This window comes from Camelus bactrianus, chromosome 16 (assembly GCF_048773025.1).
Source record: "Camelus bactrianus isolate YW-2024 breed Bactrian camel chromosome 16, ASM4877302v1, whole genome shotgun sequence".
In the NCBI taxonomy this organism is placed as follows: domain Eukaryota; kingdom Metazoa; phylum Chordata; class Mammalia; order Artiodactyla; family Camelidae; genus Camelus; species Camelus bactrianus.
Window position 1 is genome coordinate 46,773,223 of NC_133554.1, and position 26,850 is coordinate 46,800,072.

The 26,850-nt window shown below is 39.8% G+C and overlaps 2 protein-coding genes across 4 annotated transcripts in view; one reads left to right on the forward strand and one right to left on the reverse strand.

Moving 5' to 3' along the window:
- Positions 1–3,885: 3,885 nt before the first annotated feature.
- Positions 3,886–22,404, reverse strand: CCDC47 (coiled-coil domain containing 47). Of its 2 annotated transcripts, none has more exons than XM_045517389.2 (13): positions 22,179–22,404; positions 17,292–17,595; positions 16,721–16,828; positions 16,050–16,224; positions 14,527–14,648; positions 14,209–14,274; positions 11,883–11,984; positions 11,564–11,674; positions 10,752–10,837; positions 9,370–9,428; positions 8,971–9,080; positions 8,580–8,747; positions 3,886–5,542 (listed from the first exon to the last, which is right to left on the reverse strand). In XM_045517389.2, the coding sequence occupies exons 2-13, from the start codon at positions 17,553–17,555 to the stop codon at positions 5,462–5,464; spliced, it is 1,452 nt and encodes a 483-aa protein (XP_045373345.1). In that variant the 5' UTR covers positions 17,556–17,595; positions 22,179–22,404; the 3' UTR covers positions 3,886–5,461. The 2 variants fall into 2 exon arrangements, with proteins under 2 accessions (XP_045373345.1, XP_010954293.1); XM_010955991.3 differs by having other exon boundaries at positions 17,292–17,572; positions 22,179–22,401.
- Positions 22,405–22,655: 251 nt separating this feature from the next.
- DDX42 (DEAD-box helicase 42) overlaps positions 22,656–26,850 on the forward strand; it is a 35,076-nt gene continuing 30,881 nt past the window's right edge. Inside the window, exon 1 of one of the 2 annotated variants that reach the window (XM_010955990.3) lies at positions 22,656–23,123. In XM_010955990.3, the coding sequence (XP_010954292.2) occupies positions 22,930–23,123 (194 nt within the window). In that variant the 5' untranslated portion in view covers positions 22,656–22,929. Of the gene's footprint in view, positions 23,135–26,850 lie in introns of both variants that reach the window. The other variant, XM_010955988.3, reaches the window with a different exon arrangement.

Below are 26,850 nucleotides of genomic sequence, written 5' to 3' on the forward strand. Positions count from 1 at the left end.
AGTGGAGAAGCTCCTCCCCGCCCGCCCCACCTCGCAAGGGTGAGAAAGCTCCGCCCCACCCTAGAGCGGCTGGGGAAGCTTCACTCCGCCTCGCCCCGCCCCGCGCGGGTGAGGAAGCCCCGCCCAGCCCCTAGCGGGTGATGAAGCCCCGCCTCGGCCCGGTTCCCGCGTTGCTTTGGGTGCGACCCGCCTTCAGCAGCGACTTCAAGAAGGGAGCGGTTCTCCAGTTCTGAGTTATCTCCTTAAGCGCTGCGCGTACCTAAGGGCGTTACGTCTCCAACAGAAGGAACTCGTTTTCCCAAGCGTGGAAGCCAACGACCTAGTTGTCGGTGTGGCCTTCGGCGTCCGAAAAGGGTTCCCCGGAGCCTCCGCCCCCGCAGCAGGAAGGAAGTAGGAAGGTTTCAGCAATGAAGAGTCAAGGGGACTAGACTAAGGCAAAATCAACACTGGCTGCTGACTTGGCTACTTAGTATTTTTTTGTTCTTTTTCCTTTCGTGTGGCAGGACTTCAAAAGACCTGCCTCGCACTTTTCTTTGAAAGTATCTCAAATGCTTCTCACTTTGGCCTCTCGGGTACCAGACTGCCAAGCTTCAAAGCGTAAACCCACCCTTTCTCTGTGCCTCAAGTTCTTTATCTGTAAAAGGAGGAAAATAGCTCAACTAATGGGAACTATCTCCCCCTCCCCAGATCTTTTTGTTCTGGAATCTTACTTACCCACAACTCTGCGACATGTACTGTTTGCAGAAACCTGTCAGATTTGCCTTGATGGGGAAGCTAGTCTAAGCTGAGGCATGCAGGCTTGAGAAATGATGAAGCAATAAGTGGTGGAGCAAGAGACTCCCTTCGGTGAAACTGCGTTTTTCAGTGACTGACTCCGTCCACGGGGGTGGAGTGGATCGAAAGTTGAATAACACACCCACCATCAAGTAATGAACATTAGCCCTTCCCAGCTAATTCTTGACATAGATTTATACCGATCTAACTTCCAAGATGGGGGAGTTCAGCTACATTCAAACACGGACTGATGGAAATTTGACGCCGAAACTGAATGTGAGCTTTGCCAGTCCATCTCAGTATCTCGTTCAATTTTACATACATCACTTTGATCTTACAGAGTGCTTTAACATCCCTAAGCAATATCCTCACTGTTCTCTCATTATCAAGTAAGATACTTCTTCTCTCAGCAGCAAACTTGGTAAATCGACAAAGCAAGATAGTAACAAATTGAGACAAAATTCCTGCAGTGTTTTTCTGAAAAGACCATCTTCACATGTGGTCTTTGGAATCGAGGATACTAGAGAAGTCAGGCCTGAAAAGATGCCAAACTTGATGCAGCCATCACAATGGGGAATTTAAACACGGGAATACTTCTCATCTGTTCTAATACCTAGCCCAGTAGCTGTGTCATTTTCTAAATGCGGGGGGGGGGGGGGGGAGGAGTGGCTAAAAGATCTCACCATCTATATGACTGCCTACAAAAGCTGGATTAAGAACATTTTGGCCTATACTCTGTAGTAACTGTTTCAAGGAGCAAATTTCAATTAGCTTTAGTTTTCTTCGCAAAAGGGCCTCCTAAATTCAGATGTTAGAAAACTGATGTAATGGAAGATCAACTTTCAGAGTTTACAGTCTCCTCTTGCTTTGCTTTTGACTTATGAGTCCTGGAATACACAAGCTCCCTAATGCTTTCCACTTAGATATAATAAGGGCTGGAACTCTCCAAGATTTCTAAAGCATTCTGAAACTGGCTTGAAATCTAGAGGAATGGAGATGGACTGAAGATCCTGGCTCTTTTGTTTTTAATTCTGCGTATCATTTTAACTAAGCACACTGCCCTCTTCAAGATATCTCATAAATTAACTGTGAGAAAGGTAAAACTAATTGCTTAGAATACTCATGTAAGAGCTAGAAATGCTTATGATGTGTAATTAACAAGTTGAGCAAGGTTATTTAATTTATAGAGCATTTCATATGTCAAAGCATTTTATACATGTTATCTAGTATGATCCTCTGAATAGGCATTTTAGAAAGGGGAAAGTAGATAATGCCCACTTATAGATAAGGAAAGAGGCTTGTTAAAGCACTAGAATAGTACCTGGGTCTCTACCCACAAATCCAGAGCTCTTTCCTGAAGCAGGAAACTGTCTTCAATTCTAGCTTTGCTATAACCTTGCTAAGTGATAGTTACATGCAAGAAATAGAGGCAAAAGAAAGCTATTTAAGCATTTAAGTTGAAAACATGGTAAGAAAATAGTTAAAGAGTTCTCCCTCAAGCAAAGTTGATATAACAAATAACCTAGGCAGATGCAATATCTGATTTCCAGGTAACTCCCATAGAACTAAATACTTTAAAAAGCCTGGATATCTTTTACATAAGTAAAAGTTATATTTGGATAAAAGCAAATAGGTGAAATTAAGGACAGTTAATTTAAAAAATGAAAATAAAAAGATAATATCCATTAAAAGTGGCACAGTAGTAGATACAAGTTTCTCCCTTTTAGAAAAAAAGTTTTTCTGAAGTTGGTATTACTTCTCAGCTCAGAGAGCTAAGATGGCATTCAACTTGTACAAAGATAAAGACACTACACTTTTTTCCAAATGCAACTAAATCTTTTGCCCATTAGCAAACTCCAGAAACTGAAAAAATAATTTTCACCATTGTTTTAGCAGTCTGTAATAGAAGCCACTCCTATGCATATAACTGTGTCCTCCCTCTTAATCCTTTCAAATCATTTAAAATAAATGGAGGCAGGAACAGCGAGGAAAGAATCTGGGATGATAAAACACAGTATTTCACCCCTCGCACTAAAACCCATACATCTTGGATGGTGGAATGAGAATGCTAATTAATGTTTTTGTTTGGTCTAAGTCTCACCTAAAGAAAGAGTTTCACATCTGGTGCCTGACAAGGAAAGATTCTATTACTAAGGAAACAGAATTGTAAAGTACCTCCCCCTCCACATCCCCCAGTACACCTGTCAAGTTTTGCAGGTGAAGTTAGAGAACTCTGAAAGGGTCTACTTGGTTTCCACTGGGGTAAAGAAAAGCAAAACAGAATAAAGCAAAAATACACCACTTGGAAAATAGGCCTAGATGATACCTTACATTTTTAAAGTGCTATCATTGGGGGCGGGGCGGGTAATTAGGTTTATCTATTTTTAGAGGAGGTAGTGGGGATTGAACCCAAGACCTTGTGTGTCAAGCATGCGCTCTACCACTGAGCTATACCTTCCCCGGCTAAAGTGCTATCATTTACAGGAGAATTTTACATATATTACCTCTTGGTGTTTACCTCCATGTGAGGTAGGTAAAGAAAATAATTACTATCCTCACTTTGTAGAAGGGTTAGACAGAGACTCAAAAGGTTAGTGACTTGACCCAAATCAAAGGATTAGTAACGGGTTTTGCAGGAACTAAAAGCCAGGTCTTTATCCTCCAGTCCAGTGCTTGTTTTGGCATTGCTAAGTGCCCAGGCAATGTAGGCAAGATTGGTAGGCTTAGTGGCTTTCCAATGTGTGACAGTCAACAACATTCTCCTCTCTTTGTCCTCTTAGTCACAGGAGAGACAACGGTGTCTTAACTCTAGTTGGGGTCTTTGGGGAGGAGCCCCTTAAAAACATATGGGGCTCTAAAAATATAAAACATTCTAAAACTAACTGGTAACAACTAAAGGATTATTGTCAATGCCAACTCTTTTGAAGGAAAAGCATTTCAGTGCTGACTTTTATTGAACAAGAACCTTCCTATGGGCTTATACTCTTGTAGGGCAATCCCAGAAAAGTAAAGGCGGCACTCTGATATTTTTGTCAATTAGTTTAATATATGTCCGTAGGTAGTTCATATGAATGCTTAAATTACAAAATTAGCTGCCATGGTCCAAATGTGTGGGATTTTAAGAAAGCTTTTATTAGTCAAAAGATAGCTAAGCAAATCAACTTTGATTTCTAAAATGCATTTTAAAGGTTTGTAAAACAAGACTAATTCTAGAGTTATATAGCATTAAGGTAATTAAATTTTATGTTATTTTTCTTATTTTAATAACTTAATTTCATGAACTGTTAAAAAATATTACATTTGCATCTCAGTTTACACATTTCTGCATTAACTTTTGCAGGTTATTAATTAAGAGAAAAATTAAGAGAAAAACCCATGTGAAAAATTTCCATGCAGTTACAAAGGCAGCAGCACATGCTGTTTTCACAGCAACTTGTCATTGCCTCAGAACACACCTGCACATAAAGCATCAAAAACAAACAAACAAAAACCCACCCACCCCTCTCCCACCAAAAACCCAACCCTTTCCCATCCCCAGCAAAAATTACCGGGTACAAGCAGTGACTTAAAAAATGCTTTCTTAGTAGGAAGCATTTATAAAATGCAGATATCTGAACAAGCTAAAAGCTCGTGCAGATAGATGGGCCTCTCCCCCAAGAGTTCCCTCCTCCAGAGGCAGAGAGAACTCTCAATAGTTTAGGAAAGCTCATTTTTAAAAGTACATTTATGCATATTCATGGCTATTTCTTTATAAGAATATACCCAGCCTCAATTGTGGAAGAGATAAAAGCAGAAGGAGAAGCAAAGGGACGCAGCCATAACACAGAGAACAGAGCTTCTCCGTGAACATCCAATAGGTTGCAGCAACCAAGAAGGAAAACATTTGTGACTTCACATAGACCACTGAGCTCATCTAGATGAAGCAATTAACTTTTCATGCATGTGTTACTTAAAACATACAACCACTTAAAATACAGCATTCACATTGTCATTGGCTCGTGGTAGCAGGTAGGAGAAAACCGTGCTCCTGTACTACCTATCCCTAGAATTTTCCACGTATGCATAAGTATCCTAAAGCCTACAGGTAGCCTACAATACTGGCATCAGCACCTCCCACCTACAAAACATATACTGAACTAGACTGTTTTGAGTCCCTGAAATTTCAATACCACGTATGTATAGTGTTCTAAATTTTACTTTTTTACAAGTTTAATGTAGACACAGAAGAAAACACCAAGCAATGTTTATTGTGCAATTCCAATAGTTATTTGTGGAATCTCAGTTTAGAGTCAGTCTTCATAGCCATTTCAACTGCCTAGTTTGAACAAAAGCAACAATCTAACTATGTACCTATAAATTTCCATGGTATTTCTTCAAACATCAAAGCACTAAAAGCACTGATGACTCATGTTCTAATTTTTTAAATGTTTTAAAACTACAGATTTCATATAGCATTCCTTCTATAAAATAATCAAAACTGGATTACCTGGAAGAAAATTACTGAAACAGAGTCCTTCCAATGTATCTATAACCTTTGTAAAACTCCATACCCAAAACAGAACAGATGACGACATAAGGATTTCTCAGTCTCTGGGAAACTTTCAGATGAAAAATGAACTGGTGTTTTTTGTTTCCTGGGATTTCAAAATTTACAGGTGGCATCAGGACTCAGATCTCTGGGATGACTTTACATAGCTTTCACTTTGATTTGTTTCATTTTCATTTGCTTCTTCTCCAATTTCTTTTGCTCACGCCTCAAGGCAGCTTCCTAGAGTAAAAGAGGGAATCCAAAATTAGATCTGAGCACTTGTTTTAAAAAAAAAAAGAATCAAAATTAGAATACTGCCTATACTATTTATGCCTGCACCACAAATAACGTTCCAGAAGATAGTTATAAAAATTGCTAATTATGTATGTTGGTCACTGAAAAGTAACTTGAAACAAAGTAAAGGTAACTAAAACCTCAACTTAGGGAGAAACTAAACACTACATTTAAGCAGACTTTGTTATTCTGGTCTGATTTTTCCTATACACAGGAAACACTAGCCCAACTTTCATTGTTAACATATGTATCTGCCAAGGATTTGTATTTCAGTTCTAAAACCTTAAGATCTTGTTTGATCAGGTTATTAATTGTAAATCCCTTCTTATTAGCATAGATGTTACATTCAAGCACAACACTTTTCAATTTATAATGTTCAATTGGGAACTTTTATCATATTTTTATTTAGGAATTAGGAGGCTGTGCAGAAGGAGAAAGAAGCTTCAGACACATAATTCTGGTACCAAAAGTTACTGGTTATTATTATCTATACTGAGTGAAGTCACAGAGGCCAAAGTATGACTCCACAGTTAGTTATTAGTGGTCATATCTGATTAAAGCTTATTTCAGCTGCAATCTCAAACTTAATTTTTTTTTAGGGGTTTAAGATAGAAAAGTCCTGAACAAAATACACCTCCACTGGTACAAGATTGAGAAAATATAGGGGAGGAAAAATAAAAGAACATAGTATATATAAAGTTCTTGACAGTATAATAAATGTAGTTTCAAAGGATGATCTGTAAATTGTTGGTTTGGGAACTACTGATTGTGTCAGGTTCCCACACTAGATAACAGAAAACTATCCATCTATACAGCAGTATAAGCCTGAATGTTTATATATCCACAGCTGTGCTATTATGTAAGTATTTCGAAGAACTGAACTTCTTTGGAAAAATGCATTCTGAGTTTGGGTTCACAAAGGCAGGAACGAACCCACCTCCCTTGGCAGCTGCTGCCTCCTGTGAGGGCTCAGGAGCAAGCAAACAGCAATAGCGTATATGTCAAAAGCTATATACTCTTCTGGGACAGCTATATAGAATGGTCAAAATACTGTCGCAAAGTCCCTTTCCCACTGTCCCAAGCCCTACCTCCATCATACTCATTCTTTCCCCAACACTCTCCATCCTTACCATATTACATACTATATGCATGTGTAAAATTACCAATGCACAGAATACAGCATAGTGGTTAAGAGAAGAAATCTGTTTACCTTAACATATTTAAGAAACATATTTCTGTTAATGTCAATAAATTACATGAAAAATGTTCCTTTTCAATAATAATTCAAAAAATGCAAAACAAATGAGATACCACTTCTACACTATCAGAATCATACATTTAAAAGCTTGTTAAATAGTTTTCATAAAGATATGAGTAAAGAGGAACTCATACCATATCCTGGTAAAAGTATAAATTGGTACAACTTCTTACTGACAGCCAATCTCTCTCTTTCTCTCCTAGGATCATTTTCCTCAGGAAATAAAAAAAAAGCACAAATATGGAAAGATTCTTGATAGACTACTGTATTTTTAATATAAAAAGTTTATAAGATGATCTACATTAAGAAAAAGGATACGTACACTAAACATATATGTAGTTGATGAACTAAATAAACTATACAGGGTTAACAGTGGTTACTTTAAGGATAGCAGTTGTCTGAAGAATTATATTTTTATAGGATAGAATTAAGGTTAATTTTAACATCTGTGTATATGTTTCTTTATATTTTTCAAATTAAATATGTAACAAAACAAAACAAACAAAGCTATACCAGTAGTGGCAGGAAGGTCCAAATCGTTTGTATAAATGAGCCATTCAAGCCAGAAATTCACTAAAGTTTTTTTTTTTTTGGTTCCTTTCTCATTTAACTTACTGGATCTTTTCACAAGGTACCTAGGCCTAGATACTATACAGTGGTAGTTCTAAAAAACACATGGTTTATAGCCACAAGCAGTTTACAATCTGACTCAAGTTCTGGGCCCCCTTTTTCTTAAACCTATTGTAGTTTCAAACCCTAGAAATAACTAGAGAACTTCTTTTCTCATAGAAAAATGAAAGGGACTGTCTATTAATGAGTCCATGTAGATTCTTCCAGCATATCCATTAGAAAGCCATTTATGTTTATAAAGAACATTGCATAAACACAGAGCTCTATTTTCAGAGGGAAAATACCCGTCAACTAAACCAAACCAAACCAAACATGATGAGGAAGGATAGGATGAGAGGAGTCCTGCTGTATTCTGGGCACTTCACCCAACAGCATTAATAACTCTACCGGCAACTGAAGTGCCACACAGGGCTCACTTTTTCTTGGCAGCCTACTCCCTCCACTTGCAAGAATTTTCTTCAATCCCTGAGGTTATTCTCATTAAAATTCACATTTCTTAGCTTTGTTCCCTTCCTCTTTTTTTGACCAGCATTTACAAGGATTAAAATTTTCGAGCTGGACTACAGCATTTCACCTCACAAAATGTGAGAACATGCTGATGTTTGAAACACAGCACACTACAGCCCCCAAAGCTCCTAAGTTTGACATTCTAGTTATGTACAAAATATAAAACAAAATACAAACAAAAAATATTAGAATTCTCTAATTCTATGATCAAAATAAAAATTTCATAGAACAGGGTTATTTGGACCACAGGGCACATGTGCTGGCTTCTATTAAAATTCTTAATTTCTTTCCACTTCAGTAACTGCTTAGCTTGAAAGGTGACAGTGGAACTTTCAAAAAGGGATTGGGCTGGAGGAATGGAATAATTCACATCATTCTCTAGGATCACAGACTCTAACACAATTTAAACAGGAAGGATTCTTTATTCTTTTTTATAGGACCACCAACTAACTGTTCCAAGTGCTGAGACATGCTAAGCTTTTACTCTGTGCACATTCCCACACAGAATGACCTTAGGAGCCAATATGGCACAAATAGGCATCCTTAGAAGTCTTAGTTTTACCCCAGCAACAAGAAAGTTTGTCTCACCTCCAACCTGCGCTGTTTCTCAGGATCTTCCTCATTCATGATCCGCTCCTTCTCTGCTCTTTTCTTCTCCTCACGCCGAGACTGTGCGGCTTCCTGTCTCTGCACGTGCGTCAGCTTCAAGAAGTTCTCCTCCACGCGAGCTCTGTTCTTGTCTGCTTTCTGTTTGCCCTTTCCCCAAGAAACAAAGCGTTTCATAAGAAATTTAATTCAATCCGACAGAAGCAAAATCCCATTTAGTATTCCTTCATAAAATCAGTCTCATTTAGCACTTTCAAGTCAACTAGCAAAGACACAATTGCTGAAATCACTGATAGCAGACACCCCCTCGCCCCCCCACGGGGAAAACACAATAAAAGGCGCCAACGTATACAATAAAGGCTGCAGGTCTTACTTCTCTGTTGAGTCGGAACTTTTTGGCTTTATCAATAGAATAAATCACCATGTTCATTAGGGGTAGTAAAGCCTCCATATCCTTTGGGTAAGTGTTACCTGAGCCAGGCACTGGAAAACAAAGCCATTTTCCTATTGAGTTAATGGCAGCATTCATACTTCTGGTATTAATTAACTTTGTTTTCTTTCTATATTAACCTTTCTCCAAGTTTCTTAGGCAGCTAAAATGCAAAGAAAATAGAAATTAAAATATCTCTTATTGAAGAAACCCAAAAACCAATAAGCTGGCATGGGGTTAGTTTTAACGGAGTTTTTAATAGCTACCATTTAGGAAGAAACAATACTCTCCTTAAGATCATCTCACAGAAAACAAAGAATCCACAGGACACAGAACACTTACCATTAAATGTAAACAATAGTGTCCTCTTAGTTTCAGGCAGCTTTAAAGGCTGACCTTCCCTGTCATAAAAGAAAAGGCTATTTAGAAAGAACACGAGAGAGAGATTTTCCAAGTACATAAGTCACCCAATTCACTTAGATGAACAGATACCTGCAAATAATCAGCACAGTATTTGGCTTGGCGTCCCCAAGTCCAATACAATCTCAGAGCCCAGAGGAGCTTTACAAGTCATCTGGTCTACTCATTTATCTGACGGATGTATTTCCAAGTGATCTTTATCCTATCCTTGAACAACCCCAGTGATGTCCCCTCCAGGGAGGATATATTTCATCTCACCAGGGGAGCCAGAAATGAGCCTATATTTAAGTATGAGGCCCATATTTTAAATAACCTTTTTATTTTGATGGAGTTTTATGTTTTATTTCCAACTCTTAATCTATCTTCCTATAATATAGGATCTTATTTTGATTCAGCCTCAGAATAAACTTAGAAGTAACCTACTATAGCATATATACTTTAGTTCTGACTCACCAAAGATTCCTCTTGCAATCTTTGACTTTCAACCCCCCCTCACTTTCCCCAACACGCAAAATGCTACACGAATGCCACAACATGATACTTTGCCCACAGTGCTGTTACTGAGTTGAGCAAGGCAAGGATGATGCAACACTATCTAGAGGCACAAATAATTTTGATTACTCGAGTCATTCTGACACAGAACTAAAATCCAAACTGGCTTTTAACTGTACTCAACTCCGCAGCTTATGAAAGAGTAGCCCTTAGCCAAAAATTTAGGTCAGAACCAATTCTACACCAAGGATAAGCTTAAATATGCTCTGAGACAGGCTGTGAATTCAAACAACAAACTCAAGCCTTTAATATGTACATTTGAACATTATTACTATAAAGCCAGAAACTTTATGGGCATTAAGGGTGTCTGATAATATGCCAGAAAGAATATAATCACCCAACCATTTAAAGAAGGAAGCCAGAAAAGGCCATGAATTACAAAACTCACAGATTTGCAATCAAACGTTACAGATTCATATCATAAATTAAAAAAAAAACACTTAAGACTACAAAGGATAGAGATTACCAATGCACTTTCTTCTATTAGCCATTCTATAAGATTCTCAGCTGCCTCACTGAGTGGGTGGTGTTTACACACACGGTGACACATGCAAATGGGGGAGGCTTATTTGTCTCCCATGGGTTTCCAGTTACCTTCACAATGCATGTAGTCAAAGTAAAGGAAAACCTGGATGCCTGTCACCAACGTCCCTCACTTATTTGGGAAGAGAAATTGCAGGAGCACCTTTCAAGTATTTCAACACAGAGAGCTAGTGAAGATAATAATTTCAGTATTTTTATTCCATACATACTCTTGCATAATTTTTGGACCAGAGAACTGGTCTGAGAAATGAACAGATTCAATCTTGTCAGCATAGTGTGTAAGAAAATGCACCATCTGAAATAAAGAAAAGAAAATTATTTTTTTAAAGTAGGTTTGATGCATTTCCTTTTTTTCATAAAGATATTCACTATTTAATCCTTCTTACTTTTATACAATGTCGTTAAGGCTAAAGTTTAAAAAAATTAAATTTAAATAAGGACTCGCTCTACAAACAAACTAGTACCTTTCTTTAGTCATACCAACGATTAAAATTCTTCCTACTTAGCTGCTGAAAGTATCTTTCAAAATAATGTCCTAAATACGAATGAGAGCATGAACATAAAATCTAAAATAATTTCAGGGGATTCTTCACAACCACATCTCCCAGAACTTACATTTAGAACTGTCTTTGAGGTATCCTGTATTTTTATGATACTAAGATGTGTTGTTACGATACACAACTAGTAAGAAAAAGATAGCTCTCTATGCACCCATCTGCTATACTACCTGAAACCTTAAAAAAATGGCACTAAATGACATGGTGATAAGGATTAAAGTTGTAGTCCTTTTTCAAAAAACTTGAAAGCCGTTAGCAACCCTAGGGACAATTTCCTCTTGATTTAGAGAGAACGTCTTAACTAATCACACTGCCTCTTTGACAAGTTAATCTATTGTTTAAAGAAGGTGTTTTAATGGTTGTGTGGGAAAGAAACATAAAAAAGAACTTGTACAGTGCGGCTTTCAGGGAGACTGCCCTGTAAATGGCCAAGGTATGCAAACACATGTCAGTGTTACATTTACCTTTGTATCCATCATTCCGTCAGTGACTTCTCCCATCTCTGACAGGATGGCCAAGGAGTCTGGCAGTCCATACTTCGCTCCAGACTTAGGTTTGTCACTACAAAACTCACTCTAGAGGAAGAAGTAATTGAAAGTAAGACATGACATTTTATTATGCACGAGGACTTTTTTTTCTCAAGAGAATATGTACTGACCTATTTCAAACTGGTGTTTAACAATGTTCAAGTGATATAATTATCCTATGCTCTGAAGTGGAATGTTTATGTAATGAAAAGGCACAGTTTCTGCATATTATTTGAGTTGGAAGAACTTGACATACCAGATCCTGCATCTCTTTCTGTAGTCGCACCAAGGCTTTCCGAGTGCCAACAGCAAACACATAGGTATCCATGTCTTCATCATTCATGGTTACTTTTATTTGCTTAAAAAAGACAAAAACAAAAACAACAAAGCTAACCTGTTAGGTTCTAAAGTCCCTAATGAGCTGATTTGAGTTAATCAAAAGGTGCACTGTGATCAGTGGACTAACCTAATCAAGTGAGTCCTCAAAAGGGACTGGGTCGTTCCTGAAGAATGAGTCAAAATGTGAAAGAGCTGTGGGGGTTGGGGTGCACCACACAGCAAGGACCTGAGAATGGCCTCTAAGAGCTAAGAGTGGTTCCCAGTGACAACTAGCAAGAAAATGGGAACCTACAACTACGGGAAACTGAATTGTGCCAACAGCCCAAATGACCTCAAGAAGGCCCCAAGCTCCGGAGCTTCAAGTCACTGAACACATCAACTTACTGGCGGACGGGAGGGGGCAGTGTACCCAGAGAGGGGATGAAGTTCTGTGCATCACCTGCAACCCCATGCCTCACTTCTATTTGGCCTTTCCTGAACTGTATCCTTTACAATAAACTGGTAAATACAAGTAGTATTTTCCTGAGTTCTGTGAGTCATTCTAGCAAATTATTAAAGCTGAGGGGAGGGCTGTGGGAACTTCTGATTTAGAGCTGGGCAGTCAAAAGTATGGTGGCCTGGGAGTTGCAACTTGCATCTTAAGTGTCAACAATCTTGTGGGACTGAGACCTTTAACCTGTGGGATCTGGCACTAACTCCAGGTAGATAATATGAGAACCAAATTAAATTGAATAGTTGGATACCCAGCTGGTATCTGGTGAATGAGAAAACTGGTTGTTGGTGTTAGAAAACACCCCAGGGGTGGGGTTATAGCTCAAGTGGTAGAGCACATGCTTAGCATGCATGAGGTTCTGGGTTCAATCCCCAGTACCTCTTCCAAAAATAAATAAACAAACCTAATTACCTCCCCTCCCCACCCTAAAAAAGAAAAAAACAAAACAAAACAAAAAAAAACCCCGGGGCAGGTTAAACAGTTTTTAATACTCTAAATTGGGTGAGAGATACAGTTATAAGCCTGAAGAGTCTGGTATGATAAAACATGACTACTATTAGATAAAAAATGACCAGTGTATACATGTAAGAAGGACAATGCTAATGTAGGGAAATACAGAAGACATCTGGCAAGATGGTGGCTGCTTAAGGTTTCCTGCCCTTCCATCACTGAGGGAAAATTACACAAAGTAACACTTTAGACAGAACCCAGGAAAGAGGGCTAAAAAATATAAAGAACCATATTTTTTTTTGAGGCTGTCATTGCAGGGAGGGAAAAAAAAAAGGTAAAAGGATGGCTGGCTCAGAGGCATAAAGAAGATTAAGTCTATCTCAGGAAAGAACGGAAAATGATTAACAATACTCCGAAGAATAATTTCTACAAAAGGAAGGCAAAAAATGCAGCACAACTTCCTCCTTTGAATTTTAACTGACGAAGCTCTAAAAATTAGTAGATCAAATAATCAGTGGCCATGTTATAAAAATTGAAATAAATAAAAGATACAGGTTCGCAACTAAAAATGAGACCTTTAAAACAGCAACGAGTTTCAATCCAGTAAAAATTATATCAATGTAGCACTTATTAACCAAGTACACCTTTATATTTTGATATGTATGCATACACTTCTTGTTCTACTAGTTTATAAAAAAGAAAGCTGCCTTGTGTATTTTTGCTTCTTGTAACAGTGGGAGTCAGCACAACTATTTATTGGAAGAATAAAGGGAGCGGGAATGTGGCATTTCTGATGAAGGACACAATTTGCAGATTAACATGTTAATTCAATAAAGGGAAGAAGGTATACCAAACAATAAGGTCCCCAGATCATGTGATGAGCTCATTTGGCCCAAGATCCATTACCTGAAGCAAAAAATTTTTGAGAAAAAAACCCAGCTTACTGCCAAAGATAAAAGCAGACACAAGGAGAAGAATTAGCTATGAGGGTAAACTGTCTGCAACCATCGATTTTCCCTCCATCATCCAGGTTGATACAGCTGATCTACCTGGTGGTAGAGTATTACCTCCTTCCCTACAAAAAGCATGTGTGTCTCCCCAACCCCTATCCCCCGCCCCCGACACACACACAACTGCACACTGAATGGAAGATGATTTGTCTACATAGAAAAGGTTACATTTTTTGGCAAGGGACACACTGTCAGGAAAGTCCAAAGAGAATCCAGGCAAGAAATAGAATAAGCTCTAAGAAGTTACAAATTCACTCTGTACAGAGAAAACCAGCAGGAAGAATACATACCACTTGATCACTCACTGGCCTCATCATCCGGGCCAGGACATTCAGTAAGTCCTGTCTCTTGAGGAACTGAAAAACAAAACAAAAACAAAGATCAAGAGAACAGTTGCAACTCCTACTTACTATAAAGAAAAGACTTTGGAGGGGGAATCAAATGCTTTATCAAATATATTCTACATTTGCCAGTCAGCAAAAAGATGATTTTCAGATCTCATTTTAAGTCAAACATGAAAGAAATAAGACTCTGAACCTACATGATTTGGGATCACACTGGAGAAAACGAAACAAAGATATTCACTGTACCAGAAATTCCCTACTTACCCTCAGCTGGATAAGCATCCCCTCACAGCACACTCGACCCGAACACCACAGGTTGTAAATGTGCTCATTCTCCTGGTTCAGCTTTCCTGTGCTGGTGGCTTCTTTGTTAGTTCCATCATCCCCTAGAGGTAATACCACTTAATGTGATTCACTGGAAATGTTGGGGCCTTAACACCACACCCTCTTCTACTCAGACCCCAGAATGATGATAACTTCAGGTCAGCATACTTTGCTATCTTATAGAACTCTCCTTTGGAACAGATTACAATAGATGGGCATTATTATTCCTTTCACTTTTAAAATGCTTTACTGTCTCCATTAAAAAATCATGGACTCCAGCTTTACTTTCTGTGTCCTTGTTACTTAAAATGATGATCAGCATGGAGTACAAATTTCTCAAGAGCAGGTACAAAATGGAGCAAAGTCAGTTTAAATGTCTCTGCCAGAAATTTAAAAAACAAACAAACAAAAAATCTTCCTATATAGTGAATAAAAAATATCATTAATACAAACTGTTCAACACCCCCTTACTGTGTCACCTTCCAGTTAACTTTATCCAAGTTTGCTTTTCCTACAGCAAAATGATAATAGTGGTATTAAGAGTTGTATTTTAGATCTAGAAAAAGCTCAAATTTCAATCATTTCCTCTCTTCACTTTATTCATTAAGTGAACCAAAAAGTGCTCAGCCTTACAAGGTAAAGCAGACTGACCCACATGAAAACGCACGAACAGAAGTAGAGGGCATTAAAGGCTGCTTATTTTTTTCCTCTTTGGACTTTGGAAGCAGGTAGACTAGGTTCCAACATCATGGTTGCAATTTAATAGCTCAGACAACCTTTAACATTTCTGGACTTCAGCTCCTTCCTTAGGAAAATAGAAACTATACCCAACTGACAGTATTGTTACAAAGATTAAATAAGACTCAATGAATACAAAGTATGAATCAATGTATACAAAGTACGTAGCACAACATAATAAACAGTCCTGCTAAAGAGCAGAGGAAATGGATACTTGCTTGTTATTAGAAGGAAGCAGAGTGTTGAAAGCCAAACAGGTGAAGGTGGGTGAGTCCACCTTACCCCACATACTACACAATGACAGGGCTTCCTCTAAGACACTTTAGTGTACACCTCTGCAGTGGATCTCAGACCAACGTGCCTAAAACCTGAAGGACTTCTGAGGGATTTCTGATTTCTAAAAGATGAACTGAAAGCTTTTATCAATCTACCTAAAATGTCAGGATTCTTTGCTTTTGGCCAGACTTTTTATCAACTTTCGATAACACCAATCATCTCATAGTCTGAAGCTGTATAGCAAATGTTAATTAATAAAGATGAGAAAATTATGTCATAAATGCAATTTATTCAGTGTGTAATACCTAACAAAAATGGGATCTTTGAGGAAGGAAAAAAGCATCCTCTTCAGCAGTCCATGAAAGCAGTGAGACGCTTACACTGAGGGAAATAAGCAGTTCTTACCAGGTGGTTTTCAGCAGGCAGCTAGACTTGTTAGCCTAACTTACCTACTAAGGTAAAGTTGCTCTCCAAAAGCTCCCTATGAGTGTTAAACCAGGCCTGAGCAAGGCGACTGTTTTTATTCTTCCCAATGATATAATTCATGATGTAGGCGAGCAGACCAGTCACCATCAAAATTTCTAGGTAATAACTCTCCCAACTGTTCTGGAGATGTGCAGGGACCTAAAGAAGAACAATCATTCCATTAATTGTTGGCTGAGGCTGAAGTCTAACTCACAGGATGAAGGAGACTGAGAAAGTCCATGAACAGAAGTAGACACTTTACATAACTGTCACTGAGTACAGCTATACTTTGACAAATACGTCCATTTTGGTGTTCTAGGTCAGCTTTGTAAAAGAGTCTTTAAGGAACTATGAGGATAATCAAATGGGATGAAAAGCTGGAAAGCCCTCTATATTCATCTTGATTCTGAGTTTTGCCCCAAATAAATCCAGTGTCTATCCTCTTCATTCCTTGATAAATAAAACTAGGACGGCTGGAATAAAACACAGGGTTGTTTCACTGGGTGTAGAGCACTATTAGGAGAACTGATGCCAGACTCTTTCATGGCTCCCACTGTTACACCAACACCAGCTATGTGTCACTAATTATATTTCTGAGATGAATGACAGCAAGATATTGTTTGTTACTTTGAAGTTCAAAATCCTGTATACCTACATCAACAATTGTTATTGGGTCTCTATTTTTGCTAGAAGAAGTATCTGGTTTGTCTTCATAACCTTCAAATTCTTCATCATCATATGGCTCACTCTCGGTGTCTCCCTCCTACAGAAATGAGGCACAATCTGTTTTTCCCCACAAATGTCACCAGCAATTTTATCTCATTTTCATAGGCAACATTTGCAGAGGAAAACAGAACATGAAAGCAGCAAGCATAGAACACAGAGATATTACATGTTTTTAACAAATGATGACTCTCCATGCTTTTGAACTCTAATTCTAAATGACATAATTTCCACCCACCAACACCCACCCACCCAACTCCTTCCCCAGCCAGGCTTTCCACACAGGAGAAAAATAAAATTCACTGTTTGATGACTGTAAAAGGTGGGAACATACTGCAAACATTTAGAAGAGCTCCACCTACTGAATAAAAATGAACATACCAGAGAGTAAAGGTCTCCCTCGGACCTGGGCATTACTATTAATTAACATCTGGGGAAAGTGCTAGTTACGCATTTTCCCATCCTTCCAATTTCCCAAGAACTCAATAAAAAAGAGCCTTTACCTGCGTATCTGCATCTTCAAAATCCCCTTCTTGGTTTTCATCCTGTCCTTCCAACTCCACCGTAGTCTCATCTTCATCATCTTCAGTGGTTATCACCCGTTGAGGAGATTCAGTAACAGACTCTTCTGTGACATCCTCAAATTCAGCAAAGTCATTATCATCATACTCTACTATGTCTTCTTCATCCTCGAAATCATCAAACTTGGCTTCAGAGACACTCCCAAATACCAAAAGGACAACACAGAAAGCGTGGAAGGCTTTCATTGCACTTTAAAAATGAGCTTAAAAAACAAAAACAAAAAACCTAAAAGGACTGCCATTTTACATATAGCAATCAAATTTTGTAAATAGTTAAAAATATATCTAAGCCTCTTTCCTGCTTTTCTCTTATTTAATACTATTCATTTCCAACAGCATTATATAAACAACAGTTAAGGTGAGGATCAAGAGATCTGGGTTCTAGTCTGGACTCTCACTAGTTATCTGTAAAATCTCAGACAAGTCATTTAATTTCTTTAGGTTGGTTTCCATTTATACTATGTATTCAGTGAGCATTCTTGGAACGCCTATAAAAAGCTTTACATAGGAACTGGGAAGGGGAATAATGAAATAAGAATGAGATGCAATCACTTATCTCTTAGGGTAACAAAAACGATACATGAATAGAAAAGCCACTCATCCTTAGATCTTTATGTGCGGATATCATCATCATCATCATCATCATCATCAAAGCAAATGTTTAAGACTCTAAGTGCTAAGCACTGTCCTAAAGGCTTTACAAAAAGCTACTAATTTAATTCTCGTAACAACCCTTTGAGGAAAGTAGCTAATTAACATCCCCATCACAGATAAGGAAAAGTGAGGCACAGAGATGCTAAGTAGTACAACTACCAGGTGACACAGAGCTATGGTTTGATCCCAATTTTGCCTCCAGAATCCCTGATATGACCCACTTCTCAGGCTGCTTCTCAATAGTGTAAGACAGTGGCTGTGATTCTGTTATTTACTTAAAGTAGCAATTTTTTGCTAATGGAATTAAATACACTAATATTTCATAGCTTTCTGAAGAGAACACTAGGTATTCTACCATCTAAACAAGTTCTTGAACCAACAAATATAATGAAATCAGATCTGTGATAAAAATATAGCAAATGATACGAAAACACGAAAGACAATGAAATCATCTTACCAAACATTTAAGGCTTTACAAAAAAGGGGAGATCATGTGAGTTAAGAGTTTGAATGGTAGTTAGACTTCAACCATCAAATCTATCTAGGCTGTATTTCCAGTCCTCCCCTCTTATTTAAACACCAGCCCCGTATCACTGATTGTCTAACAGACATGTCCATTTTGATGCCATACAAGTTTTTTCTGCACAGGGTCAGAGAGTAAATATCTTAGGTTTTGTGGGTCACATACTGATCTCTTTGCATATTCTTCTTTTTTAAAAAACAAACCTTTAAAAATGTAAAAACAATTTTTAGTTCACAGGCTGTACAAAAACAGTCTGCCTCTGGGGTTGCATTCTGCTGACCCCTGCCCTCCAATTATCTCAAAATCAACAGGTACCTGAATTTTTCTATATTATCATCAATCCCATGTTTTCCAGTCTCATACTTGTCAAAAACAGCAAGATACCTAATTTCTCACTTTCTTTTCCCTTTGAAATCTAATCAGCCATCAAATTCTGGTGTTTTCTTCTCTGATTCCCAAAGCCACCCTGATAATCCAAGTTATCACCACCTCCTCAAGAAGCACAGTATTATCTTAAACGGCATCCCTTGTCTTAACTTCTTCCCTACACCCTACTTCTCCAACCTAAAAGCAACTATTATCCTTCTAAAACACAACTTTTGCTATGTCAGGATTCAGTAATCATTGAAGGCTAACCAATTTCTGCAGAATTATGTAAAAACTCTTCTGGCTTTCGCTGCTTTTCATAAAATGATCCTACCATAACGAATCAAATGTGCCTTCACTGAGCATATCCCCACATCAGACGCTATGCCAAGAAAATTTAGCTTCAAGGATATGTGTTACAGTATTACAATAGGGAAAATCTGAAACTGGTTAAACACGCATACATAACAAAAAACAAGTTTACTTCTTGTTCATTAAAAAATTGTCACAAATTAAGTTAGAACTCATGTTGTTTTAGAAGCAAATACACAAACAAAAAGATTTAGAAGAACATACACCTACATGTAAAGTTATTATATATAATAAGATTATAAGCATTTTGCCTTTATTTTTCTAATTTCCCTCTTATGTGTTTTTGCAATAAAAAGTTCTTTAAAAAATGAAAGCACAGCTTCTGCACTCAAGAAGAGGCACTGGACTGAGGAACAGCTATAGCATAAAGGACTAAAACAGCATATTTCAGGAGTTTGGTGTGTTGGAGCATTGGGTCTGCAGACCCAAATGGGGGAAATGAGGATAAAAAGGCCAGCAGGGGCCAGGTCATGATGATCCTTATTTAAATACCACCTGAAGCAGGAAAAATAGGAAGTGGCTGAGATGATTAGACAGGAGATAAAACAGACTGAACTGGAGAATGACAGGAAAACAGATTTTGACAGATACTTAAGAATTACATTTGTCAGCATAAAGTGACTGAATATACGGAATGTAGGAAAGAAAGATCTGGGGTGATTCCAACTTTTGCTTTGATTAACAGCTGGACAAACTCATCCTTGAGATAAAGAACAATAAAGGAGGAAAAAATTGGGGGAAATGCAGTAAATTAAATGTAGTACCTATTGAAAATTTTGGAGTGTTTTCAAGCAGAATGTTAGATGACTAACATTTATCTCTTAATTTTCACAATATCTCTAAGGTATTTTACAAAAGGAAAAAAGGAAGTAGTTTGAAATGTAAGTCTGGAGTTCAGGATACAAGCTGAAGCTGGAAATAGAGATGGTGTGGAAATTGATGAGATCCCAGGGAGCACTGAGTTGGTTAAAAAAAAAGGGGGCGGGGACACCAAAAAGTCTTGAAGCAAATCATAACAGCTAAGAGGTGGGCATAATAGGAAGAACTGTAATGGGAAACTAAGAAGGAATGGTTAGAGAAAAAGAGAATTTGGTCAAAACGGTATCAGAGAAGTCAAAGCAGAAGCATATACCTAAGAAGAAAACAAAGCTTGGTTTTAATTGCTGCAAAAAGTTCAAGTAAGATATGGACTAAAAATTTCCAAATGTTTCTAAAGAAATCATTATTGGCAACTGTGGAGGAGTGGTTAAGTATGGAAGCCAGGATGCAGGGAGCTAAGTACTAATGGAGTGAATGGGTGGCAAAAAGAAGTATGTACTAATTTCTTAAGGTGCTCTGGGATAACAAATATTCTGTATCTCGTATTTATAATGCCATAAATTCATAAAGGAAATCAGTTCACTATCAAAGGCTATTGCCCAATACCTTGCAACCACTGGCTGCTCAAGAAATAGTCTCAGAATTGGACAAATTTCTTAAATTTTGAAAGGCACAAATGATGAGAAATGTCACCACGGATAGGCCAATACTATATCCTTTCCAATACTCGATCTTTGAGGTTAGCACCAGGGGACATTTTATGGGAAAACATAGCTGCCCTCTCAACAACAACCTCAAAGAGGTTTGTGATGTGTCTCTAAGCATCCCCAGGTTCATAACCAAAAGTAGAAGAAATATGAAAAAGAGCACACATGTTGGTGGAGTTATATTTGTTTTAAAACATCAGCTCCACTATTTGCCAGCCATATGATCTTGGACTAATTACTTAAATCTGGGTTCCCCACCTACACAAAGGGATATTCAGTGGCTACTTGCCTCATAGGACTGTAGTGCATGTTACAGGAGGTATGTGCCGGGGACACAGCAGGCACTCATTAAATATTAGTTCCCATTATATCCTTCCACTGAGCCCTTTAAGATTTAAAAATACTTCATTGTTAGTGTTTCCCTTACAGATCTCAGTTTTAAACTTATTGAAGTAGAAGCAAATCAAGGTTAACACTGGCACAGTCAACCTGATTAACTGCCTGCCAAAAGGTCTGATCACTTCAAACTAAATTTCCACTTAGAATGTTCACACCAATAAAAGCACTTCTAAGATCTCTCAGCACTGTGTAACAGGGCTCCTTCAAGGTTATTTAGGTTAAAATTACCTAAGCCATTTGTGCCTTGGCCTTCCCTCTGCTGCACCTGTCACCTCATTTCTCAAACGCACAACTCCCTGCCTGAGACTCCTGGGGCAGGGAACATCAGCACTAACAAGTCCGGTGTGATTCCTTCTGCTGGCTCACCTGCCAGTCTCATAGACTGGGTCTGGACTTAAAAATGAAAGTGGAGTAAGTGCAGGAATCATTCCTTGCTGGCATGTTAGATTAGGCCTTCCTGACAATGGCCAGACTCTGAGGCTTCTGGATATCACAGAGACATTCCCCTGTCTCCTTACCCATGTTGGGTAAAAACATGCCTTATGTTAGAAACCTTCAGAGAGGACTGACCACAGAGGTTGCTGCTTCTCTTAAACCAGCCGGGTCGTTTTTTCCCAGCAAGGAGAATCAATTCTATGCTCCATTCTTTCTGCTGCACACTGTAGGCTTCCTCTAACTCTGCTCTGAGAGTTGGCATTTGCTTACAGTTCTGGAAGTTCCCCCAAACCGTTAAAGTCACGCTAACTCCGAACAGAACCCCCAACAGAAAATGGGCCTAGGGGTGGACAAAGTTTGGTTTGTTTTTAAGAAACCCGGGAGAGGCGAGAAGGCGCGGGGACGGTGCATGTCATCAAAGGCTGGACTTAGGGGCTTGGGTGGGAAATGGGACCTGGCTAGGCCAAGCAACTCAGCGTCACCGCTCGGCCTTGCCCGGCCCCACCGGCTAGCCCGTCACGGCCCGCTTCCTACCTGTACTGGGGGCTAGAACCTGGCCCAACGCTTCTCCGGCCGCCTCCTCTACCCCGCCAGCCTCTTGGCCAGGCCACCGTCTGCCGAGTCACTACGATTTCACTGCCCGCGACGCCTCTAGGACACAGTGGGACGAAGTAGCTCGGTCACGCCGCACCACTCTTCACGTAGCCTCCGCCATCCGTTACGTAGACTGCGTGCGGCCTGTCCACGCCTGCGCGCGGCGCGGGGGCGGGACGCGGCCTCGGGGACCGCGCCCTCCCCCGCCCAGCTGAGGCGAGGTGGGGCTGCTGGGAGAATTACATAACCCCCGCCCCTGGGCCGGAACTGCTCCAGCCGATCCCAGCGCTCTCCACTAGGGTGCAGTCAAGCTGTCGTCACGTTGAACCCGTGCTCCGGAAGCTAAAGGTCGCCATGCTTTACGGGACCACGTGGCCAGAGGCAGGCGGAGAAATGTTGCCCAGGTCTTCTTTGCAAAAGAGCGGAGTTCAGGGGATCGACAGTTTTATGTATATGTGGTTTCTGCCCAAGCCGTTTTCTTATGACTTTGGGGAGGCTCCCTGTCACTGCTATTTTCTTCACTCCCAGGCCCACTTCCTCAACAGGCCATGAACACTTCTCACCAGCATCACTGCCTGCCAGAGTCTGAGTCCGGGAGGCATTCTGGAGCTTTAAATTCCGGAACTCGCGGCGCCTTCCGGGAGCCGTAGACCCAGGCCCCGCCCTTCTGCCCGCGCTCTCTGCACTGCGCATGTCCGGTTTGTCTTCCCCTCCCCCAGTCAGCAACGGGCCGAGAGGCGGCGGCGGCGGCGGCGGCGGCGGCTGCGAAGGGGGCGGAGAGGGAGGAGCGCGGCGGGACCAGGCCTGTACCGCGCGTACTTCGGTCTGTGGGATTTTCTTCACGTCGGCGGTAGTTAACAGCTGCCGCTGCAGCCACAGCTGCAGGTTTGTGCGAGGTGGGTCTGAACTCGGGGCCGTAACCCATGGGACACCGGAGGCAACTGCGGGGCCTAATGAGGGCCAGGGAACCGCGGCCTCTCTTAACAAAGAGTCAGTGGAACCTCCGGGAATCTGAGGCCCAGGAGGCCGGGGAGGGGTGGGAGTGCGGGGCTGAAGCCTCGAGGGGTCCTTCGAGCCTCTTCGTCCTCCCACGACTCCCGCTTCTCCCGCAACTCTTACGGAGGCCCAGTTGGCGGCTTTCCGGAGGCAGCGCTCGCCCGCCCGTCCGCCCTGCTAGGGAAGGTATTTGCAGGGTACTGGGCTCCGGGAGAGGGATAGCTACGGGGAGGATTCTGACCCAGGTCGGCAGCAGCTGGCAGATGCTAGCCTCCAAATCAGGGGGACCCTATAGGCAAAAGTTGCCAAATCGGAAGACGGTAAAAGACGTGGTCGGTGATCTTTGTGTAGCTTTGAGTACGTAAGTGATTAGCATCACCATCGTCACACAAACTTTTTTGCGGCCTACTTAAGAGCTTATCTGACGTGACTAAATAATTTATGTGGAGTTGCAAGCATACGGGCTAATAATAATGTAAGGAAGAACTGTGGTACTATTCCAGAGTCTGGGGGAGTCATAGCCGCCTTATCACTTTCGTGAAGCATTGTCCCCTTATCCCCTCACTCCTTTAGGCGGTCATTCAGTTTCTCTGGCTTCCCATGTATATTGTTTTCTGTAAATGATGTTTTTATATCTATTCCCTCCTGTGCACACACCTCCGAGCTTCTTAAGGGCACAGATTCTGTCTTAATTCACTAACTTTCCAGAACCAAGCCCAGTTCTGGCACATAGAAGGTGAACAATAAGTCTTTCGTACCAGAATTGATTTTTGGGCTTTCAGCAGTGGGATAAAAATGTCTTCTATTTTCCTTTACCTAGAAGGGGCATTTTATGGCCTAATCTGCACTTCATTCATTCCAGAAATATTTTTGTCGGTACCTTCTGTGTGTCTGTTTCCTCCCACTGTTCTGGGTCTGTGATCCCTCCCCTCATGAAACTTAATTTCTAGCGGAGGGAAGAGAGACAAAACAATATGTAAATTATACTATATGTTAGAAGATGATTGATGCCTTAGGTTAAAAAAAAATTAGGCTGGAAAGAACAATGGGGAGGTGTTGCATTTTGAAATAGAGTGGTCAGGGAAGTATTTACAAACAAGATGATATTTAGACAGGCTCGAAGGAGGTGAGGGAGTGAGCCTAGCTAGTTTTTGTGGAAATAAGGCAGAGGGAACAGCAAGTGTAAAGACCTTGAAAAGGACAATGCTGGCCTGTTAGAGGAACAGTTAGAAGACCAGTATGCTTGGAGCACTGTGAGCAAAGGAGGGAGTAGTAGGAGATAAGGTCAGGGAAGAATGGGAGTGGGGGTGGGGGAGAGCACAGAACAATCAGGGCCTTTTAGATTGTTGTGAGGATTTCACTTTTCTTCTGCCTGAGATAGGACCTATCTGAAGGTTTGCAGTAGAGGAGTGGTAAGATTTGACTTACATTGTAATAATATGTGTAATTCATGAAAGAGTACAGTTCTTTATGTTTCAGTTTTATCAAATTGATAGTCATATAATCAGCTTTTAATTTCTTTAAGCCAACAGAGAAAAGAGATTCTTCTAAAATAAGTGTAACCCAGCATTTACTTATTTTTGCCTTTAGAATAATGTGTTGAAATTCTTGGGTCTTAACAGATTCTTGTTAAAGAACTAACAGGTTTATAATACGAGATAGTCTCAGGGCAAGTTATTAGATACAGTAGATGGTGATCAGCTAGAACTGTCCCCTCCAAAAACACAAGTGATAAAGTAATGTAATTTTATACTTACTGGTTCTTAGTTATTTTTAAAGTCATTTAGTTTATATCTTAGTTTCCACCATTGCCCAAAACATAAGCTCTAGCCAAATTATCTTTCTTATGCTCCACACTTATTCTAATTTCCTAGCCTTGCTATTTCTAGCTTTTGTGCCTAGAGTGTCTTCTTCCTTCACACTTCACTACTCAGCTTGCATCTTTCTGTGTCTAGCCTGAGTTCCTAGCTCTCTTTTGAAGCCTGTTCCCACTTGTCAGCTCATGGTGATCTCTGACATCTTAAGTGTCATGTGGCACTGATACATAGAATTCCTGATTTGAAAGAAACCTGAGAAGTCTAGCTTGATATTCTCCTTTTACCAATGGAGAAATTGATTTCTGGAGAAAAACTATTAGTGATACACATGACAACTAATATATATTGTGCACTTACAACATGCCAAGCTTTGTTCTAAGTATATTTCTGGGTATGAATTCAATTTTTCACATCAACCCTGTGAAGTAGGTGATAGTCTCACCATCTTACAGATGAGGAAACTGAGGCCAAAGAAGCTAAATAACTTCCACGAGTTTCCCATCAAGTTAATGGCAAAGCCAGAGTTTAAACGCAGTCAGGCTGGCTCCAGAATCTGCTGTTATGATTTTCTGCTAAACCACAGCATTTTAGTGCCTAAAACAGTATCAAGCAGGACTTTATGTTATCTTTAATTTTTCTCCTCAGCCAAATTGTAAATATCCTTGGGTCTCCTGTGTATCAAATAAACATGAACAATGAGTGTATTCTCTAGAAAACAGAAAAGGAAAAAATAAATAAGCCTGCTTCTTCACTCATAAAACTTGTAACATGGAGCTGGAGAGAGAAATCCAGAACACAGATAGTTACGAGTAAATCTTGGGTTTTTGAAGACTAGAAGGGGAGTTTGAGGAAGGAGATACCACTTCTCTGGGGAGGATCATATTTGTGCCTTAGTTCTAGGAGTTGATATTTGAGATAGGCTTTGAGGAATAGGACTTAGGTAGGTAGGTATAGAGAGAGATGTGGTGGGGAGGGAATGCAGGTGGAGGGAAGAGCCTTCACCAAAGTGCTTGTAAAGTAGTTTGTTGTCTCATTCCAGCCTAAGTAACTGTGGAAAGCTATTTAATCGAAGGGAATGACAGGATCAGAAATGTAAGGCAAGAAAGTTTGGGCCCAGTGTCTGGAGGAACCTGGAAGGAGGTTTTGCTGAGAATCTGAACGTTCACCTCCCTTGAGTGTGACTTTCTCTAGTTTCACAATATTAACAAACACCTGCCAAAGGAGATGGAAATTTATTTTCTCTTTTCTCTATTTCTGACCCTCTATTACTTCACCACTTAATACTTTACCATGTAGTGTCGCTTCTCGTGGATTATGGAGTATTTGCTGGTTGTAGATGCAGGCTCTAGATGTATATCACCACCACTTTTCTGATAAAAGACATTCTTAGAACAGTTAAGTTGTGAGGTTGGGGGTTACTTGTCAAATGTCAAGAATCTGTCCCCTCAAAAGAGGCCTTACCTGGTTCTATTTGTAATAGCTTCCCTTTTGCCTTGGTTGTCTGGTTGTTTGTTTTAGGAAATTATTGCAATAGTGGAAGTGGGAAAGGAGAGGTGTGCCTCAATACTGGGCACATAACAGAAAGTGGTTATCAGTGTTTATAGAATAAAGCAAAGTTATTTCTCAGACTAAACTTAGGTGGTTCTCTTTAAAGCAAATCTCATAAATTGTGTTTATAATTCTATTATACAGATAATTCTTTTCAAATTAGATGTTTTATTTTAAAAAGCACTATTTTTTTAAAAAGAAAAAAGCTAAAATTTCACAAATATGTTTGCCTTTCAGAGTAGAAATTGAGG